Source organism: Acanthaster planci, linkage group LG11 (assembly GCF_054643075.1).
Source record: "Acanthaster planci isolate LZ-2023a linkage group LG11, COTS_SCS, whole genome shotgun sequence".
NCBI classification, from domain to species: domain Eukaryota; kingdom Metazoa; phylum Echinodermata; class Asteroidea; order Valvatida; family Acanthasteridae; genus Acanthaster; species Acanthaster planci.
The window spans coordinates 498,412-521,390 of record NC_141787.1 but is presented as its reverse complement, the minus strand read 5'-3'; the positions used below and the strand labels follow the sequence as shown (position 1 = coordinate 521,390).

The 22,979-nt window shown below is 39.0% G+C and overlaps 1 protein-coding gene across 2 annotated transcripts; it reads left to right on the top strand.

The window, feature by feature from the left end:
- The first annotated feature begins 241 nt into the window (after positions 1–241).
- LOC110978416 (phosphatidylserine lipase ABHD16A-like) lies at positions 242–22,948 on the top strand. Of its 2 annotated transcripts, XM_087143372.1 has the most exons (20): positions 242–350; positions 2,339–2,395; positions 2,661–2,727; positions 3,138–3,224; positions 3,415–3,500; positions 3,886–3,956; positions 4,609–4,799; positions 5,068–5,210; positions 5,486–5,549; positions 5,874–5,923; positions 6,050–6,214; positions 6,590–6,653; positions 6,962–7,025; positions 7,224–7,280; positions 7,550–7,612; positions 7,920–7,996; positions 8,396–8,494; positions 10,502–10,551; positions 15,854–15,904; positions 20,658–22,948. In XM_087143372.1, the coding sequence occupies exons 1-19, from the start codon at positions 282–284 to the stop codon at positions 15,881–15,883; spliced, it is 1,554 nt and encodes a 517-aa protein (XP_086999498.1). In that variant the 5' UTR covers positions 242–281; the 3' UTR covers positions 15,884–15,904; positions 20,658–22,948. The 2 variants fall into 2 exon arrangements, with proteins under 2 accessions (XP_086999498.1, XP_022089098.2); XM_022233406.2 differs by lacking the exon at positions 15,854–15,904.
- The last annotated feature ends 31 nt before the right edge of the window (positions 22,949–22,979 follow it).

Sequence of the window (22,979 nt, the reverse complement as noted above, 5' to 3'; positions counted from 1 at the left end):
ACCTGCTTACTTTCAAAGCAATTTTTATCGAGTCATCGTTATGTTTTCAAGAAAATCATTGGCCTATTTTGTCTTCTTCTTTTTTTGTTTTTGAAAACACTTCATTTTACGACTTCTGATGAAGTGAATGACACAATTGTGTTTGAATTACGTGTCCCTTGTGACCCGTATAGCATCACATGTACATAATCAGCTTTACGCGCTTGATGTTCAAAAATCATAACTCACTGACAACAACGTGGTGGCGCTATTCGAAATTTTGTGGCGCTTTGGTTGGGGAAATGGCGTCTCTTCGCCGTTGTATTTTTGGGCCTCAACTTTACAGAATTCACAGTCAGCAAGGCATTGTGGTAAGACAAATACCATAAAGGGACTTAATTGGACAATGTTGATCATTTACAGACTGCATTGAAGTCACGATGCCGTGTATTTCGAATGTTATCGTTGTTGCCCAATTTCCGGACTCAGTCTCCCAAGATGAAGAATGATCATGATTGATGATTTAGGAATAGGAGTAACGTTAATTTCCAATTGGATTCACAGAATACGGAAAATTTTGAATACAGTGCATTATCATACCGAGAGGTTGCCAGAGAAGGGCCATTTTTCACAGTGCATTGCAGGCATGGTAGGAAATAGCTAGCCTAGCCTACTTCCAAGTTCCAGAACAGGTTTATACAATGTACGGACGCTGACAGAATCAGGTCAAATCTTACACGGGGCCGGGACAACTCGTACCCAGGACAACTCGTACCCAGGTCAACTTGTACCCCCAAACTCTCGCCCAAGTCAACTCGTACCCACGCCATCTCATACCCTGGACCACTCGTACTCCATACGTTAGAATAGCGCTGCAGCCGAACTGCCAAACCAAACCAAAAATCATCAAATATCAATTGCCGAAACTGGTCGGTTCAAATGTTTGCTTTAATAATATTGTTAGTGCATGGGATGCATGCAAGAAAACGTGATAAAAAAAGCAAGCAAAGAGTTATGCCGCTCCGATGCTCGGCACTTGTGCTATAAACTTACGATTGGGCCACATCATCCGATGGTTGTAAAAAGCATGTGGTGAGATTTCACTAATAATCAACCAAGAACATGCAACATATGGCATTTTTGCTGCACAACAATTCTAAATTCTCACTACATCCAGTTGTGCTTATGTATATTCAAACTTAGCATTACATGTATGTTTGCCAATCTCCGGCAGCCACGCCCTTACATTCCATATTAGGCCAATGATATCATAAATGGCGCCGTGCAAACATTTTGGACTGGATACAGATCAGAGTAGGACTTGAGCTCGATCAAAGGCAACTCCGGAAGGAAAACTGAAAACCAGGCGGGCCGCGCCAGTGCAGCGCTAGCGCTCTGGGCGCGCGACAAGATGTGGTTCACTTAGTGGCCCAACTTACAAGGATTTTTTCTAAAGTGAAGGAGAGGACTGCATAACATAATTAATAAATTAAAATTAGTTAAAAAGTTCAGTCTTGGCAAGCAAAGGAGCCATTGGTAGGGTTATCCACTGATGACAGTAATACATGCAAGGGTATGAATTGACTCGTGTACGAATTGACTCAGGCATGAACTGACTCAGGCATGAGTTGACTGGGGCATGAGTTGACCTGGGTACGAGTTGTCCCGGGTACGAGATGACCCAGATTCCTATGTATAAACTTCCATATTATGCCATGAACTCATTTTTGCAGTTCCAATTGTGCCAACATGGACTGAAAGAGTAAGTTGGCACAATCAAAACATCCAAAATGTGTTTATAGGAGTTTGTACATACTGTAGCTATCTGTGAGGTTTGTATAAACCTTACAGTTCTGGAAGTAGGAAATAAATTCTTTTCACCAGTTGTGCACAGGGAACTTGAATTATAATCAGTTGGGTCTTAATGGGTTTGTAATGCTGTGGGGTTTTAAATACACCCCTCCTTTATGTGTCTGTTTCTTGTTGAAACTGTATTTTCTCAATCAAATGTTCCCCCCAAAAGCTGTAAAAACTAAATCATACATATATCTCTCTAAAATTGCATTTGTGATGGTTTTTGGACCCTGTACAAGCTACATGTACTTTAGGGAAAATTCAGAGCTTTTACTGCTCTCTTCACAAAACAATTTTATCGCCGTTTATGACATGAAAGACCGGTTCCCGTCCCAGTCCTCCGAACATGTATAATAGGCACGCCGACTAGTCCAATGTCACGATGCATCCCATCAGGACCACTTGATCACTCATCTTAAAAACAGGAAAGTGGATCAAAGATTTTTGATGAGGTCATCAACGTTTTACATACATGTACATGACATGCTTACTTCTGTACTTGCAGGGACATGAGTACCAGCCTAACATTTTGGAACGTCAAGGCAACAATGTGGTCAAAATTGTAAGTAGATTTGTCTTGTCAAATTTCTGTTTTTAACAAAGAATAATGAATTTCTTGATGAGTTGAGAGCAAAAAAACAGAAAAGAGTTCCATACGTGAACATTATTATTATGGTTATTTTTTTCTGATAGCTGACTTACCATTGCAGGGAAACTTGGTGATGTGCATGTATGGAGATGTTTCCAAAGTCAAGCTTTGTCTGCTGTCTGTAGATGTGAAATAGGATTATTCTGTTCTAGTCAAGTCAACTTGTTTCTCTTTACAGATCACATTTTGCTGGTCATTTTCTTACTACACGTCTCCATTCTTACTGGCTTACTTGTATCGCAAAAGTAAGTATAAAGTACAAATGTAAGCTAAGAATCCTTCAAAGTCATTATGCAGTTTAGTGTGAAGATTTTAAAGAATTGTAGCCCAACCAGTAAACTAATTTGCTGTTGGTTTTGATTCATAGTGGAGAATTTCTGAAGTTTTAGATAGTTTCCTATAGAAACAGTGCTTGACAGTAAGAAAATGTTGAAGATTTGAAGCTTTTCATGGTGATTGTGGCAAGTTCAGGAAAAGGTTTGTGGTAACACCATGCAAAAATATCTTGTCTGTATGTGTGGTTCTGATAAAGGAAATGTACCCATTCAGGAACTTAAGGTTATTTTTTGGCTGACAGAAACTTCAAGGGCTATGGGATGCAGTATTTTGTGGGGAAATGTTATTAGTTCTTGATATCTTCCAACTGTTTTTGCAGATTATTTCACCTATGAAGGTCTGATCAGTATTGGGAAGATCGTGGGCACGGCTCTGCCTATGCTTGCCTTTGCTATGTGCATTCGTGGTGAGTCTCAGTGAATCACAGTTGTTAAAACAAGTACAGTATTCCTTCACTCAAGGGTTTAAATGGGCTCCAATCACTTGTCTTCGCTCAACCAAAGTATGATTTAATGATTTTTTTTGAATGCACAGTGATTTTGAAAAAAAAAATTGTTACAATTGATAAAAAGTTGATGTTTATCTTTTGGTTTCAGGAATTGGCCGGTACACGAATGAAGAGTACTGTTCCTTTCTTGCATTGCTAGAAAGTGCTAAAGCAAGCAACAGTTCAGAACTAAAGGTTAGATGTCTGTAATGTTGAAATGTGACTGGTTCAAACTACAGGAGATTATATGAAAGTATATCTAGATTGTGGTAGAATATCCTGCTTGGGGACACTGATTGCTGTGGCCAAGAAATGTTTGCTTTTTCAGAACTGTTACCTGTGTGATTTTTACATTGTCAGTTACTCTCTTAGAACTTTTTTCAGTTTAAGTAACAAGTCTGGGCCCAACATTGGTCGCAAAATTCAGAAACATGCATATCTGTTATATCATGTCTGTTATTTCACTGAGAATATACAATTAACTTAATTTTAATTCTTAATTTTTTTCCAGTTGTTTGAGAACTATGAAATACATGCACCACATCTGTTACACAGTCAACAACTTTTCCCCTCTTTACAGAACAAACTCCAGTTTTACGACTTTGAATTCAGCCATTGGCCACCAGACTTCAGATGGAATGATGTCAGTAGGTAAGACGGTAATGCTTTCATCTTTGCTTTTTCCAAGTGCTTATGGCTGTGGCAAGTGTAAGCAGTGTAACCTGTGTTTGTTTTGAATATTCTACAGCACATGATAGCTTGGATGTATGTCATTGATGTTCTATCGCATAGCTGTAGCCAAAGACAACCATTCGCTACAGACAGTTTTTGTGTAACAGGGAATACGCATGTAAAACATTGGTTATTCATGAGAATTTTGTAACTTCTAAGACACTTTATTCAATTGCCAAACATACCCAGTTTGTGAGCATACATGTAGATCTACAAATACCCACCATAATCACAGATGAGCTGCTGGGTGCTCTAAGAATGGCCAAAAATCCATCCTCTAACAGGCAAATCAGCACCCCCCTTGTCCCCATCATCTGATGCACCATCCAACTCACTCCATTTAGAGTCTATCCCGGTCAGTTTTTGCATCATTTAATGCATTCCACGTTGAGGTTAATAATATTTTCCAGTGACCAGCAAAAATAAAAATTATACCTGAAGTGTAAAGCTTGATTTGAAAGTTATTTAGTCTTCTAAGAGATCAGGTGTCTGCTCATAAATTGTGGATTCTTGATGTGTTCAGTGGAATCACCAAAGTGGTAAACCATCTAGCCGGATATTCTTAATGCAGTGACACTAGCAAGATCAAGTCTTCAGTTGCCAGCGTAGAATCACCAAGTCAGACCCACACTGCTTCATCTGTAAGCCTGTTGTCTCGTCTTGCTGATCTACCTCTGCAGTTCCTCAGTTATACCGTCATCCACACTGTGGGAAGAATGCTGGTGTATCCTGGACACACTCCGTTACTCAACACTCTAGTATGTAAGTATGGACACACTAGAGGGTGTAATCAGGGGGCGGAGCCTCATTCAAAGAAATAAGGGGCAGTAATTTAGAAATACGAAATGATTATATGAAATCTGATTCAACCATGGTAATATAGGGTTTCAATTGACATTGTATTTAGTTTGGGGTTTTGGTACCTTTCTCTAGACTTTAGTATGAAAAACTTCAGGACAGTACTTTAGTATGCCTGAATTTTGGTATGAAGGTGCTGATGATGTGTGATAACCTTGCTTCTTGTTCACAGGGCCAAATTTAGTTGAGGGAAGAGCCAAACTGATTGAAAACAAAGGCGCTGTGCGATCCAAACTCATCGCAAGAGATGGCAATGAGATTGATATAGTAGTCATCGATAAGAGATCTAAGGAGTCATTTCACGGCAACAAACTGGTATGCAGCTGGTACATTGACATTGCACAGAATAATGTGACAAATGTCCAGTTTTGCAATGTTGTAAAGATTTGCTGTAATTTGCTTAAAATTTGATAGCTGCTTTATCAGTGCATTTGACAGATTAATTTGTAATAAATTTTTGAATGGGTTGGAATAAAAGGTCAGAATTTGTCAATTCTCCAGAGATTGAAACACTAAGAGCAGAAGAGTAAATGGAAAATGAGAATATAATACAATGATTGAAAAATTCTTGCGATCTTTTTTTGTGACAGGTCATATGCTGTGAAGGAAATGGTGGGTACTATGAAGTAGGCTGCATGGAGACACCAACAGAAGGTAAACTGTCACTCCCCCTCCCCAATTGTTGACCCCACCCGTCCACTCCCTAGTCCACCCGTGTCTGGACATCTTGATACATAGGGAAATACAAGTCTTACAGGGATCCAAACTTTTGTATTGTGCTTGAATAGTGATTTGATTTTACTACCAATGGTGATTTATACTTCATCTGGAAACTATACCCCACAGACTGTTTGTACATCCACAGCCCCTTGTGTCAGACTATTGCCTTCCTCCTGTTGATATTTCCCATGATGGAACCCTCCATAGTTCACTTTTTTCGTCATCATGTCTCAAATCCATTTATATTTCCTTTCACAGCGAAGTACTCAGTGTTGGGCTGGAATCATCCAGGTTTTGGTGGCAGCACTGTAAGTATTTTGCCAGCATTCATAATTTATTGAGTCAAGATGAACTATTTACCTGGTCAATAGGCACCTTGTATTCTCTCAGACCCAGTCTCATATTAAACATTCTCCATGTTTTTCCGGCACCAGGGCAAGCCATTTCCTGAAAATGAAGCCAATGCAGTTGATGTAGTTGTTCAGTACGCTATCCATCGTCTAGGTTTTGAGCTGAAAGATATTGTTCTATTTGCCTGGTCAATAGGCGGCTATTCCGCTAGTATTGCAGCCAAAGAATATCCTGATATAGGAGGTGTGGTAAGTAATCTGATTCAGTCCTTGATTTTTTCGCTATTGACAAAATTAACGTGATTGGGTACTTCTTTTCTGACCAATTGAAAATGACCAAACAAGGAAATTTTCTCCTGAAAAAGTTAAGGTTATTGAAAAATGATTTGTTGAGGGTGAAAGCAGTCAGGGATTTATCGTGAAAAGTGTATGGCCGGGCCATGGAAAAATCAAGTTGTATCCTATTGTTATGGGAATTCATAGGCTATTTCCAAAAGAATTGGCTACTCTGATATTTTGTTGAAGCTTGCTCCTAGCATTGGGTCTGCTTGTTTACCTGTTCCTATTAAACAAACACTGAAGTACCTGACTGGTATTGCTTTGTGACTACGGTTTGGTTTGTAGGTCCTAGATGCAACATTTGATGACATAGTGCCTCTAGCTGTATCCAAGATGCCTGAATTCATGAGTAAGTGATACCTTTGAATTCATTGACAATAGAGGCAATGTGCAATGCGTTGGCCAATCATAATGCATGAAATCTATCGACCCTTTCCAAACGCGCATTGGGTTGACGGATTTCGCGCATTATGATTAGCCAGTGCGTTACAAACTCTAGGAAGCGCACTACTGTGAAACTCCCATATTGTATGAAATATTTCCGTTCTTGCATTTTGATTGGAGCACCAGCTTTAAGACCCATTGTATTCACGTTTGATCACCGTATTGAAATCTTCCAGTTGCATCACCGGTATTTGGATTCTTTACCATTTGCAGGTGGTTTGGTGGTCCACTCCTTAAGCACATACATGAATCTGAATGTAGCTGAACATCTTTGCAAGTAAGTTTGTCATTTTGTTGGGAATGTTCCAATTTCCAATGTGAGGTGAATGCATTGGAACAGTGGCATGCAAAGTGAAGGGACTTAATTTTCCAATGGAATCAGTTGCTTTTTTACCTCATGTAAACACTTCAACCTGCGTCTGTAGAGATAAGTTGACAGCGTTTCTGATTGTTGGGGTCTTTGTGTCCTGTGCAGATATCCAGGACCTATTCGATTGATACGTCGATCGAGGGATGAAGTCATCACTACATCGTAAGTAATCCTTTCAAGTTTGGACGCTATTTCAACGATAGTTTTAGTATTTGAGCTGAGTGAAGTGGCCCAGGACAGATATAGTTATATGAGCCAGTTGACCAACTGTCTCACAAACTACAGATAACTGTTCTATTGATGGTGATTTTACCCTGGTAGTATTCTGTTTTATGTTCAGTACGCATGACTTCAGTGGTAGGGGTGGAAGTTTTCCTCTTCCAAACAACGTAATGAAATGAGCTTTCTTTTTTCCTGTTTTTACCACACAGTTTGACTCCTGACATTGCTACAAATAGAGCTAACAATTTGCTGCTGAAAATCATGCAGAACAGGTGTGTATATTTGAGTTACCAGAATTAACATCCTACAGACTATGACTCTCAGTCCTAACCCTCCTAGATCCTACAAAATCAATCAGGAGGCTCAAGAGGATATTGCAAGATTGAGGGAGGGTCAATCCAGGTTTACTCACTTTACGTGGAATTTGATAGTCCTCTGAAAGTGCCAAGTATGTGTTATTGGTTTCCTGCACAGTGGAGGATTTTGCAGGATTCAGGAGGGTTCTTAACAAATTGTCTTCGGAATGAAGTGACTTCTGGTTTCATCACTTAATCACATATTTGTTACTTTTGTATACAGATATCCCAAGCTGATGGATGAAGACACAGTAGAGGTACTCTGGCAGTACCTACGAGCACCAGACCAACTGGCTGCATGTAAGCTGAGATACATTAGCATCAGAATCAGGGCTGTGAGTGGAGTCCATTACAGGTCCAGGCACAAGACCAGTCACTAGTAACAGGTTGAATAGTGACAAAGGAATGTTTATCGCAGTTCGTATTTAAAGCTTGGGACTTGGCTTAATAAGACTGGATGACCTGTGATAAATTCAGGGGATTTGTGATGGACTCAACTACAGCCTGATCAGAACACACAGAAAATTCAAGCTTATTACTTTCCATGATTATCCAGGGTTTCCTGTTTTCTTTTTCCTAATATCCATCGTTGTAAATACGGTCCCCAGTGTCTTTTGTATAGACTTGTCTCGTACCAAATTGTCCAATGGTTGTGGTAGACTGATAGTACTACCATTTTGCATCGTTACTGTCTTGCAGTGTCTTTCTATGAGACCTTTGAGGTTGAAGACTCAGCTTGCCAGCACGTGATGCAGGAGTATGTATTGCGGCACTCCAGCAGTTTCCCCATGCTGATAGGTGAGGAACCAGATTTGGCCCTGATGTTTATTGTTCCGGTCCTGACAACCATGTAGAGCATACTCTTTGAAACTTAGATTTTTACAGACTCTTCCCAGAGCCACACAGATTCAGAAAAGAGATTTCTTGCAACTTGATGGCACCACAGGTATACTCTCTTAGCTGACCTCGCAGATCTGACCTGCAAAAGCTCTGATCAGATTTAAAAGTTTTAGATTACAAGGATTAAAATACCTTGAGCACTTTACGTCTTGATTTACCCTCATGTCAGGCTTTGAGACAGGCCTATCTTGGCTCTTGGCTAATCCGCTCTGTGGAAGTTATTGCTTGTAGAAATTAATTTGGAACCAACCACAGAAGTATACATTGCATGGCATTTTGGCTGGTAACCAGATATTGATTAGTAGTTTCTTTGTGCTTAGGCAGTGTCTGACTTATTTGGCTGTTGATAGAAATTATAAACGAGTCTATTGTGGTGGCCGCAGCCTGTTCCATAGAGTCGCATGTAATTTCAACTTAAGCCAGAGCCAAGTGGTTAATAACTTTCTGTGCTTACCAGCTTTGTTGCATTGACTCCAGGCCCTTTTTGGTATCAGAGTAATTCCAGAAATTAGGGGTCCAAAAAATGTGACTTTTTTATGCCCCTTTTACATCTGATCTTTATTATTTGACATGGAAATATCACCAGAATTGATTTCAAACTGTTGCATTAATTCATCACTCTCTGAAAGTAGAACATGTATTCTGAACTTACAAAATCATGTGTCAGATGTGATAGGGACAGGAAAAAAATGGATCCTTAAAAGTTCTAGAATTACCCACAAACTTGTTGAAGTAAACAGACAAACTCGTATTCTCAATGTAGCCAGCCTCAAACATTTTCAACCTTTTATGCCCCATTCACACGACTGTCTTTTTACGGTATTTTTTTGCAAAATTAACTAGTTTAGGGTTTGTAGTTTATTTTGGATATGTTTCCATTGACTTTTTTCATTTTGGGTATGATTCCGTAGACTTTTTTCATGTTTTGAGTTCACTGCTTTGAGAAAAATCACGAAAAATGGTGTTCATTTCCAATGCTGAAAGACAGACGTGTCTCCCCCCCCCAAAAAAAACAGCTTTGAGTAGTGGTTGACATATTTACCTGAAGCTTTTGTGTTTTTTCCTGCAACAATGAAATGTTGTGAATTTATCAAATGAGCAATACTTCACCTGACAGTAAAATGACTGCTGTCATGGTGGTAATATGTATACGTGGTCACATGTTCATTTCACATCCACATGGGTCTAAAAGGATAGTTGTTGGTTTGTATTGTTACCATGCATGTCGACTCATCTGACAGCTCCATGCATCATGCCATATGTACATACAAATTGTAATTAATGCTTGCTGCATATGTAGACTTTGCAATGTACTTCATTCTCTGTATGTGGAGTTAGGCTATGTGAAAATACAGGATTTTTATTTTAATTGTTATTGGTTTGTATTTATCATATTTAAATTATCCATATGCTTTAACGATTGTCTGGACAGATGATCATTATTTGAAAGAGTACAGAATTTCTGTGTACTCAAAAACCAGTAGCATTCCGGGCGGAAAGATTCCACAGAATGTGTCATGTTGTTATTTTCAAACTTTTCATGTATTATGTAAAGATTATTCTGCTGTATCAGGGGACTTGCAAATGGTATATACCACCTTTAAGTATGTTAAGTGATAGAACCCAGAAGTGATGCAGTACTTGCCTGGGGCGAGTCTAGCACTCTACTACAAGGTGTGAAAGAATAACCCCAGAATACCTACTGTATACCCTGTGAATTACTTCCGCCCTAGATATCAACTAGACTGATAATTGAATTCCCCCAGGTTCTATCCAATGTCTAGTCCTCATATCGTACCCTCCTTTCAAATCACCGAACTAATCGAATTGTCTTATTAGCCTCAGTAATTAGTTCAAGGCTTTGTAATTATATTGAAGCATAGTTTAATTGTTTCATATGAACAGGTGACAACGATCTGCAATCAATTACCAAGGTGCAACTTGCTCTCTATTTGGTAAGTCATTCTTTTATCTTCAATTACATTAGGCTGCTCATGTGACTGTCCCATTCTCAGTCACTAATTAGAAAATTAAAGTGGCTTGAACATTGTTTCAGTTACAGGTGTAAAGCCCTGTGCAGTCTAACGTTAGGAGCATTAACCAAAAATCTCCATTAGTTGGGCAGGTTCCTCATTGAATTTTATCTAATGCAGTTGACTGTCCCTAGACATAGTGCTGTAGTTGCCCATTGAAACACCCCAATTTTTTACTGACAAATTGGAGAAACTCCATCTCCACGTTCAGTGCCTACAGTCCTTTTACTCAGACTGGGAGTATTATATTCGTAGTACAGTATAGTATTTACATTTTGTTTTGTCATAAATTTGCAGACTTGGGTAATAAAAGTTATTCATAGTGATTTAGGATAATTACTGCATGCACCTTGTTTGAATTATAAGACAAACTGCTCGGCAAGACTGATTGAATTTGATAATCTCACTAATTTTCAGCAGGTGGTGTTGCATTTTTTAAGCCTAGTATATACATCTCTCATCCTGGTCTTTGTTAAATATACATGTACATGGATATAACTGCTTTAAAAACGACCGCATAAATTTCCTCACATAGGGAGACATCGTTCTTGACAATAATTCAATGGTGAGCATTGATTAGTAGGTCCTACAGCTGGTGTTACACCAGTGTTTTTGTTTTCTAAGTTTACAAATAATTTATTTTTACATCTGCAGTTTGCTTTTTTTTAATTAACAATGACCTTCAGTTGGTTCATACCACCCTGTTGTGACAAGGTTTTGGTGAACATATTGCTCGATACAACAAAGTCTTAGCAATTTCTCAGTATTGTTTTTTGACACATTGGTGGGGAATGAGAGATGAAAGTGTTAGCCAAAATATGGTTTCAGAATTCCAAGGACATATCGTAAAGGGTCTGCATTTGGCAACCTTTATTCCAGATTGTACTCTATGTAAACACCACAGCTGTCCCATCAAACCTTCTTCCACAATCCACTTAGAGGTTTTTGAGGATTTTGTAGGATTGAGGAAAGTTGAACCCAGCCACTGTTGCTTAACATAGAGCTTGATGCCCTTTGAAAGTAAAAGGACAAGGAAGTTCATAGTTCATAGCAAAATAACGGGTTTAACTATAAGACATAGTCCTGTACCCCCAGTGAGACAGGTTCTTATTGATTATAAGAATCTGAAATGGTCTTCAGCTGTTGTTGGTAGATATGAAGAAATGTCTGGGGTTCCAAAGGAATATAGAGGTCATTGAACCAGCACATTTAGCCAAATAGCCCCGTAGCAGTCATAAAGTGGCAGGTTAGGGACTAATCTGAGTGGGCCATCAAAGTTTTAATGGGATTGTCAGTGTCTGGTATGAGGGGACGGAGCCTGAAATGCTCAAGTCATCTCTTTAAGATTAGAGTTGGAACAAGCTGGAGGGCCTTCTAGGCTGGGCATAAATTCACTGTCTAAGAATATTGGTGACGACAGGGAGATTTGCTTGGCTTTATATTAAACCACAAGTTGGCATCCGAAAAGAGGATTGTCTGAGATTACAGGAGGCAGCAACTTAATGAAGAGAAAGGCAAAATGGAAAAAAAAAGCTCTCCTATTTTTAGTATTCTAATTTTTTGCCGAAAGAAGTATTAGGTGAAGTGCTTACCTCGGAGAGTGAGCTGAAATGCGAAGTTAAGGCTTGGTATTTAGGTACTTGCAAAATCCTTCTCGTGGGGGTATTGGCAACTTTTTCCGTCATAGCTTATGTCAATAAGAGAAGCGATTGTAGAGTGTACATGAAATTATTGATGAAGTGGCTGACTTTGGTTCAACAGCAACGTGATGTGAATTTGTTGTCAGTTGCAACTTCAAGCCGGTGCTTTTTGGTGCATGGTAAATGATTTGTCCAATCTCAACCTGTGTCAGCTCATTAACTCAGTGAGGAAATTGGTGTAATGTGCCTTATTGAGTAGGAGGTCACGTATTGTACACATTACGTAGTGAATGCCGGTCTGTGGAAAATAATGGAAAAGTTCATATCAAGGTGCTTGAATGTAGCGACTGTGATTAAAAAAAGACACACTGCTTGCTCCGATATTCTCTGATGAACAAGCCACACCATTATTTACAGTCTTATTGTGTCAATTTGAGATTGATTAGAAAATTTACTAACCATTAAGATGGAAATTATTTTTCACAGCTTTCATGAGAAACAGAAATATAAGATTTCATAAATGTGACCTACTCTGCCAAAAAGGGTATTAAGGGACACTGTCCTATTTCACACTAAGGGCTTTTTTATTATGTGGACAGGGTGATTTGTTACTTCTTGGTTTATTGGCTTCTATTATATCAGTACTTTCACATTTCATACAGGAAACCTAACCGTTGCTGTGGGTATCGAGGGATTTTCTTCTTGGCTGATTTCTTTTTCCATTCCCTTTGTTTGAAGGGCTTTATCTCTGAGAGCAATTCTGTTAATGTTTATGATATGATTATGCAAAAATCAATATAAAGAGTCTCCAGATTTCCAAATGCCAAAGGGATCAAACTTACACTAACTTAAAGCTTATAATCTAACCAATTCAAAAGTGTGTTCATGTATGTGACTCATTTTGAAAAAATGTCCCATAATACTCATTTTTATGGAGCTGGTCGCATATTTTTCATGATGTGAATGACAGTTTAGTGATGGTCTCGTTGATGAGGATCTTTTATTTAACACATGACTGTGATTAACATAACACCGACTCAAATTAGCGAAGTTATTTATTCAACTTAGCATGGAGGTAGTGATGAGCAGTTAAAGAGTAAACTACCAGGTGATGATAATAATAAACATACTGTTGATGATAGAAATAATACTCGTCAACACCATGATTTATGGTATGATCAGGCACTGAAATGCAGGTATCTTGACCCAAGAATAGAAGCCCCTCCAAAAAATTGGAAGAATTTATGGCCTTACTATGGTGAGAGTGAGGCGCAGCCATAAATTTAATTGAAGAGGAAGCCGAGCTGCAGGTCTGGCTGTCATGGCATTCTCATCTTTCTTACCGGACTCTTCAGGGCTGGTCTGCCCGAGTGAGATTGTCCAGGAAGATTGAGTGGCCACAGGAGAACCATTGCATGAATTCACACCGTCTGACATCACCGCCCCATTAGGGCTTGGATAATACTCCTTGAAATGGAAACCCGGGTAACAGTAATGGAACCTGGCTGTGCGTATGACACTAAAAAGTCTCCAGCTTTTTTTTTTTTTTAGAAGGTGTTGACTTTTACTGGTGAGGCTCTCTCACATCAGAAGTTTGTTTGCTTCGATTTGATGCTCCAGATTTAAACATTTCAAAAATGTACCACATGCGGAATCGAGATGTTCTTTAGTGGCAGAAATTCATATTCCTTATTCATGAAGATTTAATTTCGTGAAATGGCCGAGGGGCGGGGACATAAGGTCATTCCCCTTTTTGAAATTGTTGGTACCTGTCTACCGTATTTCCATTCGTTCTTGTCTTGTGAAAATGCTGCATACTCAACCCGTGCTTCAGATGCATAATGCACCCTTTAGCTAGATGGATAGGTATTCTGCTCACCTTCAGCAATGCTTTGATGCCCATCTTAAGAATAAACATTGAGGAGAGAGAAGCATTTTTCCTCCTTTTGCTTTGAGGCAAGCAGGTGGTCCTGACATACAGTGCACATGAGATGACTTCTGCTGGTCGGTGTGATGAGCATTTGCATGTCTTGCCTTGAGCCACATATCCGGCCAAGAGAACTAACCCATGCTGGTTGTCAGAGGAAAGGAAAAAGCATTGCTTCACTGCCGTTAATTTAGCGTGAAAATAGGAAAGAAAAAAGTGATCAGGTGGAGAGCTGTTGGCAAGGCACACGGGAAATGTGTAATTTGCAGTTTCTGAACTTTCATGTTTTTGATTCCGGCTTGTGTAGTGAGCATCTAAAGTGCGATTATGGAAATCTGTTTTTAAATATTGTTAATTTTGATCTCTTTTTGTTTCATTATATTTATCTAGACTATCCATGAGGTCCTATACGCGTTCATATATGCACTTGAAATTTGAATGGAAATCTAACACGAGACAACTTGTCTCTTCATAATTGTTTTTCTTTCTTTCCATTATTTCCCTTTTAAGTATGTATTTATGTGATTGGGGTCACCTTCATAATCCTATGTGTCAGTACGTTCATGTACATGTATACATGCATGTATGCGAGTCTCTGTACATAAACCATATTATATTAGACAGATTACAATTTTAGATTCCCTGTTACATGTAAATCTACATGTACTTGTATATATGTGTGTGACAGTGTTTGTAGTGAAAAGAATCTGGGATGGCATATTGGGCCATTCAGTTAATTGATCCCTTGAATTTTTGTAACAATTGTGGAGCTCTCTAGGTTTTTATGAACTGGGCTATGTTAATGTATTAAGGTTTTAAAATTGGAATGCCTTGATCTTTATAAAGACAAAAACAGACTTCCATTTATGACTGGACAGCTTTCACTGGCAACTAGAATGTTCATAAATACTTAAATACTTCAACAGTCAGTGGAAATCTCATGTGGCAATGTCAGTGCATCAGCCAACTCTTCTTGAGTCCTGAGTTGTAAAACTATGAAGACTGTGCTGGTGGCGAAGGATCGTGTGATGCCTTCTAAGAAACTAGGAGATTCACCACTTTAGTTTGCAATGCTGTGGGTTATGATTTATACTACACTTTAATGGCTTTTGCTGTTTGCCATACATTTGAAAGCAGAACGGCCTTTGGGTTAACAAAAACTCAACTCAGCAATAAATGTCAGGTTGTTGTTTGAGAGGTTTTTGGCAAATCCTAAATGCAGTGAAAAGAATGGAGGACTATACTCGCTGGGGGATATTTTGCAAGCTGAAATGTTCATGTGAAACTGGCAGGTGCTGTCTTCAAAGTCCTGCATTGTCGGTGGTGTTTGTAAGTGGTAGGTCTTAAGGCAGTGGGACCAAGGGTAGGCACAAACTTCAAGTGGACTGCAGTTGTAAATTTGACCGCAACTGTGATGACCATAATTGCTTCGGTGAATTCAGAGCTTTAGGGTGAAGTTGGGACTGGATTCAGCAAAGGGGGTCTAGATCTTTTTCCACTGGCTGGTTTAGCGTGTATAGAGTTGGCACAGGCAGTGAGTTGCATTCACATTAGCTGAAAATTCTTGGATATTGGAGATTTCAGGCAGACTCATAGTTGAAATGACTCAGTTATTTGAGTTAATGGCAGCACTGCTTTGTCTACATGTATCTTACAGAGGATAAGCAGAAATGCAGCTTTGACCTGAGTTCCTAGCCCAGTTGATGAGGTAACCAGTAATCTAAGCTATGCAGCTGTTATGACTCCAACACATTTCATACATCTTTGGAGACATTTGTCATACATGGTTTCCCTTGTCCATCTTTCATGCCATTGAGTGTATCTGTCTTGCCTAAGGCCATGTGCATTATGTCTCTGCAAGAACATGGGCACTGTGTTCTCTCTGAGAAGTGCAGTGACATTTCTCTTTTCTTTTTAACATTGTCATTCCAGCCTCCACATTGAATTTTGTCATGTGTTCACCAACCTCAGACTAAACATTCAATCATAACCTGAAATTATTATAGCTGCACATTTATTTAGATTTATTTGTTTATATTTTATTTTTAAGGATGAATTTTATTGAGGTTTGTAGCAGTGCATGTAGCGCTTATTTCATTGTGTGTACATGCAGTCCATATTTTTGTCTAGATTATAGGGTAATTTTGTTATTGATTCTACAAAATAGAGGTTGTTCCATTAAAACTATGAGACAACCGTAGAATGTTTTGTAACGTTTGGTTTTTAATTTATCGGTATTTTGTTTCAAATTTGCAATACACTGCAATTTGTAACATCTGAAGTGCACACTGTCCTTCAATATTGCGCATTAAAGTTATATAGATTGTACTCAGGAAAAATACCAACTAAATCTACTTGTCCTGCTTGTGAATTTTTGGTGTCATTTCAACTTATAATATTTATTAACAGCTATGCACCTTATTTTCAAGTGAAGATTTAAATGTTGTGAAAAGAAGACAGGTTATGTAGATGATTAATCTTGCACCATCCCATTAACCTGCTATCTTCACCAGTTGTTCTCCATGTGGCTTGGCATTATCTGTCAGGGTCACATTAATTATCCAGCTTCTCTCAGCTTCTTTGTCAGAATTTCATCACTTGTGTTTGTCTAGAAGGAATTGGCGTATATTTAAAACTCACCATCATCTCTCCCCTGAAAGGAGCAGGATCGTGAGTACATGTATGTCATGTGGAACAAATATCATTTTGAGAGTGATGTGTTTTAATCAAGAGCGCCTCTCCGACCACGATCATATTTTTTTGCAAAGTGAAGAATACCAACGACAGTCATCGGTGTCCCGAGGGCAGTAACTCAGACAAGCTGACGGTAGCTGGGCCAAGTTGAATTACTTGGCCTATATCAGAATCACGTCTTTGCCTGTCTGTGAGGTTGAAACCTGTGCCATGGCTCACATTTCATCACAGTGTGATTATGTTATTCCTGTCGCTAATCAGAAGCTGATATGAGAAACATGAATGGGATTGCAGTCGTAGAGCACTCGGCATGTCAGGTTGCCATTCACACAAAGCAATCACTTTGCTGAAGAGCATTTGTTGATGTTATTAAGTCACAACTTCCCCATCACCTAGTCTGCTTCGTAAAGGCTCTTCATTATACTGGATGAAGATTAAACTCTGCTAACTTAGAAGATTGTCGTGAGCTCTCAGTCAGACACAAAAACCAGTTGGTATCCTTTCATTAAATGTGGGTGAACAACACCAGGAGCTCATTTCCAATTTATCACAAATCTTACATACTATATTTCAACCACAATATTTAACATAAGTTGGATTCTGTCCTCCAACTTAAGCTGTGTCATTTGTTTGTTCGTTCGTTCGCTCGCTCATTCGTTCCTTTGTTTTGTTTTTTGTTTTGTTTTTTTATCTTTTTTTTCCTGTTCTAACGTGTACAGCTTTTTGCACTTTGATGATGGTTAAGTAAACACTGAACTAAACGCACATCACATGTTAACCCATGTTGTTGGTGTATATCCTAAAGGTTGTGGATAATGTGAGCACCTCAAAATATGTTAACAGTGCAGAAAAACTTCCTCCCTCTTCTTTGACCCCTCCCAGTTTCTCAGACTAGATTTTGTAAGTGTGATCTTTGTTGTAGCTTTATTACACTCTTCAGATCATGATTTCCTGTTCTTTGTCCAATTTTATTAGCCAGATTTATTAGCCAGTTATATCTTATATGCTTACAATGTTGTATCTCATCATTTTACACCCACATTAGAGATTTTCCTTTTTAAATTTCCAGGACCTCAGGATTTCTCCAAAGACTCCAAGCTCACTCAGTACAAAGAATGACATCTCTCCAAATTACCTGCCTGTCATGTTATTCTTGCCTCCCAGCTCTAGTCATCAGTGGACCTGCTTTCTCTCACCGCCAGCAGATACCGGGCGCAATCAATGCTGCATGACAGTGCTTAAATTGGGAATTGTTAAATGAGGAAGAGATAGCTGTGGCTACTAGCATTTCTCTGCAGAAGTAAAATCGATGGGTCGGTTTGATGGCTTCCTGGTGAAGTCATCAACACTACACCCCAGACATTCTTCCTTCAGCTACTTAGGAATAAATTGAGCCGTCCATCATTTTTGTGCAACTTCTATAAGCAAAAACTTTGCACTGCTTCATTACACATCAATTATGATGTGAGCCAACTTTACTTAGCGAATTTCTGCCACATCAAACACTTTTCATTATATTTTCTGATTGCTTTGAAAAAATTACAGGTGTGTTCTGTTTCTTTTTTATATTTCACTTTCAATTAATTTTGACTCAGCATAACAGGAGCAAGCCATGGAACCAGTGCCACTTTTTGACCTAGGAGCTCAGATCCACTGACTTCACCATCCATTTCAGCTGCATTCAGCTTTTTAAATTCCACTAGTTAAAAATTGACTTTAGTTTTTACAGGGTTTAATCAGAGTGCTCCAACCAGTTTGTCATTTTGGCATTTGTGCCATCTGTTCATCGTTTTGGGGCAGAATATGGCCTGTAGCCTGTAGCATACGAACAGAGTGGCTGATTGCTACACACCCGCAGAGTATTGATATACAATCATCCTGGATGATCCATCTTTCATTTTCCTGCCTACCGTTGGTGCACCTTTCTCTAGTAATCAGCCCCCTTTGTTGTGTATTCATCAGGTAGAGTCCTTTAGCTTTGCTAGCACCTATCCATCTTAATGATTTGAAGTGTACCAATATAGCCACACACCTTTACAGCTGTTGTACCGCGTCTGAGCTGGTCTGTCTTGATGGTCTTCCCTTCATTACATTTTCATCCTTTCCTCATACGTTTTTCCTATCTTTCACTTCAACTGATGATATATTGTTGGCTTTTGAAACATGCATTTGATATATGAAGATGGAATAACCAAGTTCAGTGATAAATTGTGACATTTTCCTTGTTGGGTGTGTTTCTTGTTTTGACTTTTGCTGGAAAAGTCTAATTCCTCTGTAGGCCCAGGTAGTCCTCTGTAGGAAATGTGTAGAGCATAGCCCGACTGTTTTCATTAAATTAATTCAGTCCTGCAACAGATGGTCCGATGTGCATTCATCCATGCAATTCACTGGTGAAACTACAAATCCAGGCATGCCAATGTGCATGTAGCATCACATGCAATGTTTATGAACAGATCAAAAGAATGTCTATGTGTTTTATCTTTCTGCGCTTAAATATAGGATTTTGCATTTCCAACAGTTTGACATCAACACTCTTGTACAAGAGAGGGTATCAGATGTCAAACACGTTTGTATCAGTTTTCGGTTTCAGTTTGTTGGTAGTGTTTTTATTTTAGGGCCTACATCAGAACTGAGAGCGACAAAGAGTGATGGTCATTTGTTGGTTTAGGATAGGCAGGAATGCTGGTTTAGTTAATATTTGGTAATGTATTCATCAAGGATAGTTTGTAACTTGGCATCAGCCTTTGCATATTTGTAGTTGTATTGTTTAACGGGACACTAGGTCACACTCAGTGATGACTTTCTCATTTACAAGACTATAGTTCGTTATCAGAGGTTTGGTGATTTTTACACTTCCTTGTGCTGAAGAACGTTTGTAAGAATACTGTTTCTTTTGGGAGCTGAAATGCAAGGACTTACACATGTGCCCATCAAAGATGGGCGTGAAAGTTGTTTGATCTGATGGAAGTGCTTTCTTTAGAGGTCTTGGCTGGATATACTGCATCTCTTTCCACCGCTCCAAGTTTCTGTGTATTGAATCACTTTAAGATAGCTGATGCACATCTAGTATATAATAAAACCAGATGGCTTGATTCAATGCTGACACGGCTGTCTGACTACATCACTGCATCATGTCGGCATGGTACATGCTCCTGGATATTTTAACCGGCTGGGAATGACTTCAGACGTGCTGGTTAGCAGTGCATCCACGGTTGGTTAGACACACGTAACAATCATCTTTGATAGGCAAGAGTATATACGGGGGTGAGATTTCTCAGCTTTTTTGCTGATTTCAGCTTTTTTGTTATGGATTTCATCTTTTTCCTCACTGGCTGTGTACAAAAGAATAGGAGATTTTCATAGTTCAGTTTTATACCTTTTTTCAGCTGTTTTCAGCTATTTTTACCATTGGTCAATCTCACCCCGGTATTAATGGCTGTGGCATTATCCAGAGAAAGGGACACCTTAATAAAGGCTTCTGAACTCTGGTTGCCATGGTAACTAATGCTGGCAATTTTTGCTTAACAGGTCACTACCATCAGGTGCAAGAAAAGACATTTTGTTGATGTTCTTTAGTACTAACCCAATTCACTTTTGTGTACAATACAATGCAGCAAAAATTCTTTAGTTTGTACAAGTTGAAACACATCCCAGGAGTATTTGGGCCCAGGATAAACATTTGAACTCGCAAATTATTACATCAGAACACACAGCACATATTCATCAAAAATTAAACCTATTCTTTCTCTGTTTTTGTTCTTCCCAAGGCCGGTAAATATATGATTGACTTCAACGCTACCCACTGTACCCCTCTACCATCGCTAATGTTCGACCTGCCATGGTCAGTACAAGAGGATTCATTTACCACTGAGATGGATTGAGGAAGGCTCATTATCTAGTCCATTAATCGGTTTGATGTAGCTGGTTGGGTTTAACGAAGCACAAAACACTGAACTATGAAGCGAAGAAGACTTACCAACTGATGTTACCCAGTCAGATAATCTAATGATAATCCAACTTGCAATCAGGTTTAATTTGGCGTAGAATGGGGATGAATTGCTGATGACTTTTTCATGAAATATTACCAGTTAACTGATTAAATTGTAAATGTCGTAAATGTCAGTTTAACCGATACCAGTTAAAATAACAAGTAAAGGACTTAAGGAGGAACTCGCCAGTTCGTTTTGTCTGTTAACCATCTCGGCACACAGTTTAATGTATTTTGGTCCTTCAATTCTGTGGAGTACAGCCTACTTTTACTCTGTCAATTAGGTACAGCTTGGAAACTGTTCTATGAAACCTTGCCAATAAATCGGATTGATATCAGTTTATTCGGTTACCTATGCGATGTAAAAGACACGGTGCTTTGTTGGTCATGTCAGAAACACTTCGATGCGGCTGTAGCCTAGCATTGAGATGATGCAGTCAGTTGAAGACCCATTATTATTATGATCTGAATCATATTTGCTCTTTTTGCAATGACATTAGAACTATTATCGTGATCTGAGTCAAAATTTGTATGTACATGTAATACGGGCGATTCCCAATAGTGCGCCTCCAAGAGTTTGATTCGCGTTGGCCAATCACAACGCGCGAAATTTGTCGACCCTTTCCAAACGCACATTGGGTCGACAAATTTCGCGCATTGTGATTGGCCAACGCCTTGCAAACTCTTGGAGGCGCACTATTGTGAAACGCCCGTATTGTTTATCTGTGAGAGTGCATGATGCTTGGATGTGAAAGAGTGAGTAATGCCTTATCATGTATCTTAATAATAGAGAAATAGTTAATCATGAAGTTCATTGTGTGTTTTCTCAGCATCAACCATGTGTCCATTTTAAACTGAAACATCGGACACAGTCTGTCTGGTTTTAATCTTTGTTGAAATAGCATCTCCCAGCCAACACCCAAGATCGTTATTTTTCTATTTCCTGACAATGTAATCAAAGATTCTTTAGCTTTACATACACACGACGTCATAGGTGATGTACTTCGTAATTTTGCACAATCCGGTTCGTAAATGACTTCGTCACAAAGGCGGACACGCCACGATCTGCAGGCTCCCATTGGACGATTGCTAGAGTTGCGGGTTAACTTCCGGTTCCACGGTTCCATGTAAACGGCGATCAATGCATGTAACTCTATGTGCAGTGGGCGTGGCTTAAACGGAAGTGACGTCACACTTACGAACCGGATACAGTTAGAGCTACTGACAGTATGAAATGTCTGTTGTTTTTTTCTCTCAACGCGAGAAACACATTGAAGATCGTTTGAACTGATCTTTGTATGAATGACCGCTTCTCCACAAAGACTTTCCCCTAGCTGTGTTTACTTGGTTTTCCGTTGTCCCAGTTTTCGTTGCATCCTTTAAGTGGACGTTTACAGATTTGGATACACAGCGCAATGAAAATACATCTATCATAACAGACACCTCATTGATACAATCGGAGCTTACAGAAAATAAACTTAACATAGAAATATGTTTATTAATATATTGATGCATTAATTGAAGATCACAAATAAATACATGTATAAATACAAATTTTACTTGAATGCAGAATTTGGAATAAATAGGAATAACGTGTAATGTGTGTTGTCAACCCACTACAGCGTTTCGCTTTCGCTTGTTTTTTTTACGGCATGTGCCTGGCGAATTTAACCCCAATCTTCATTTTTAAAGTTTGCTGTTAATGAAATCAATGAAATGGTGTTGAACCACGTGGTATAGAGTAAATCTGTGGAAGCTACTCGCCACACGGATTCTGGAAACGCTTGTCTGGCTTGTCTGGGCTTAAGTAGTTGTAGCAATCACCCTTTGTATCGAAATAATTACGAGACATCTGAAACAAATTATGTATTTTCATTAAGCATGCTGATTCACAACGGAAGTTCTTATGTTGATTTAGAAAAACCTGTCAGATGGATGAGGGTGTCAAGATGTGTTTTAAAGTGGATATTTTATTGTGAAAATAGGCAGCGTCTATTGTGTACAAATGGGAGCTTACGAATTAATGGCAGGTAATAAAAACTGACTGCTGTGATGTCAAATTCACCCTAAGATAGCGGGAATCGAGTTTGTTTATTGCGTA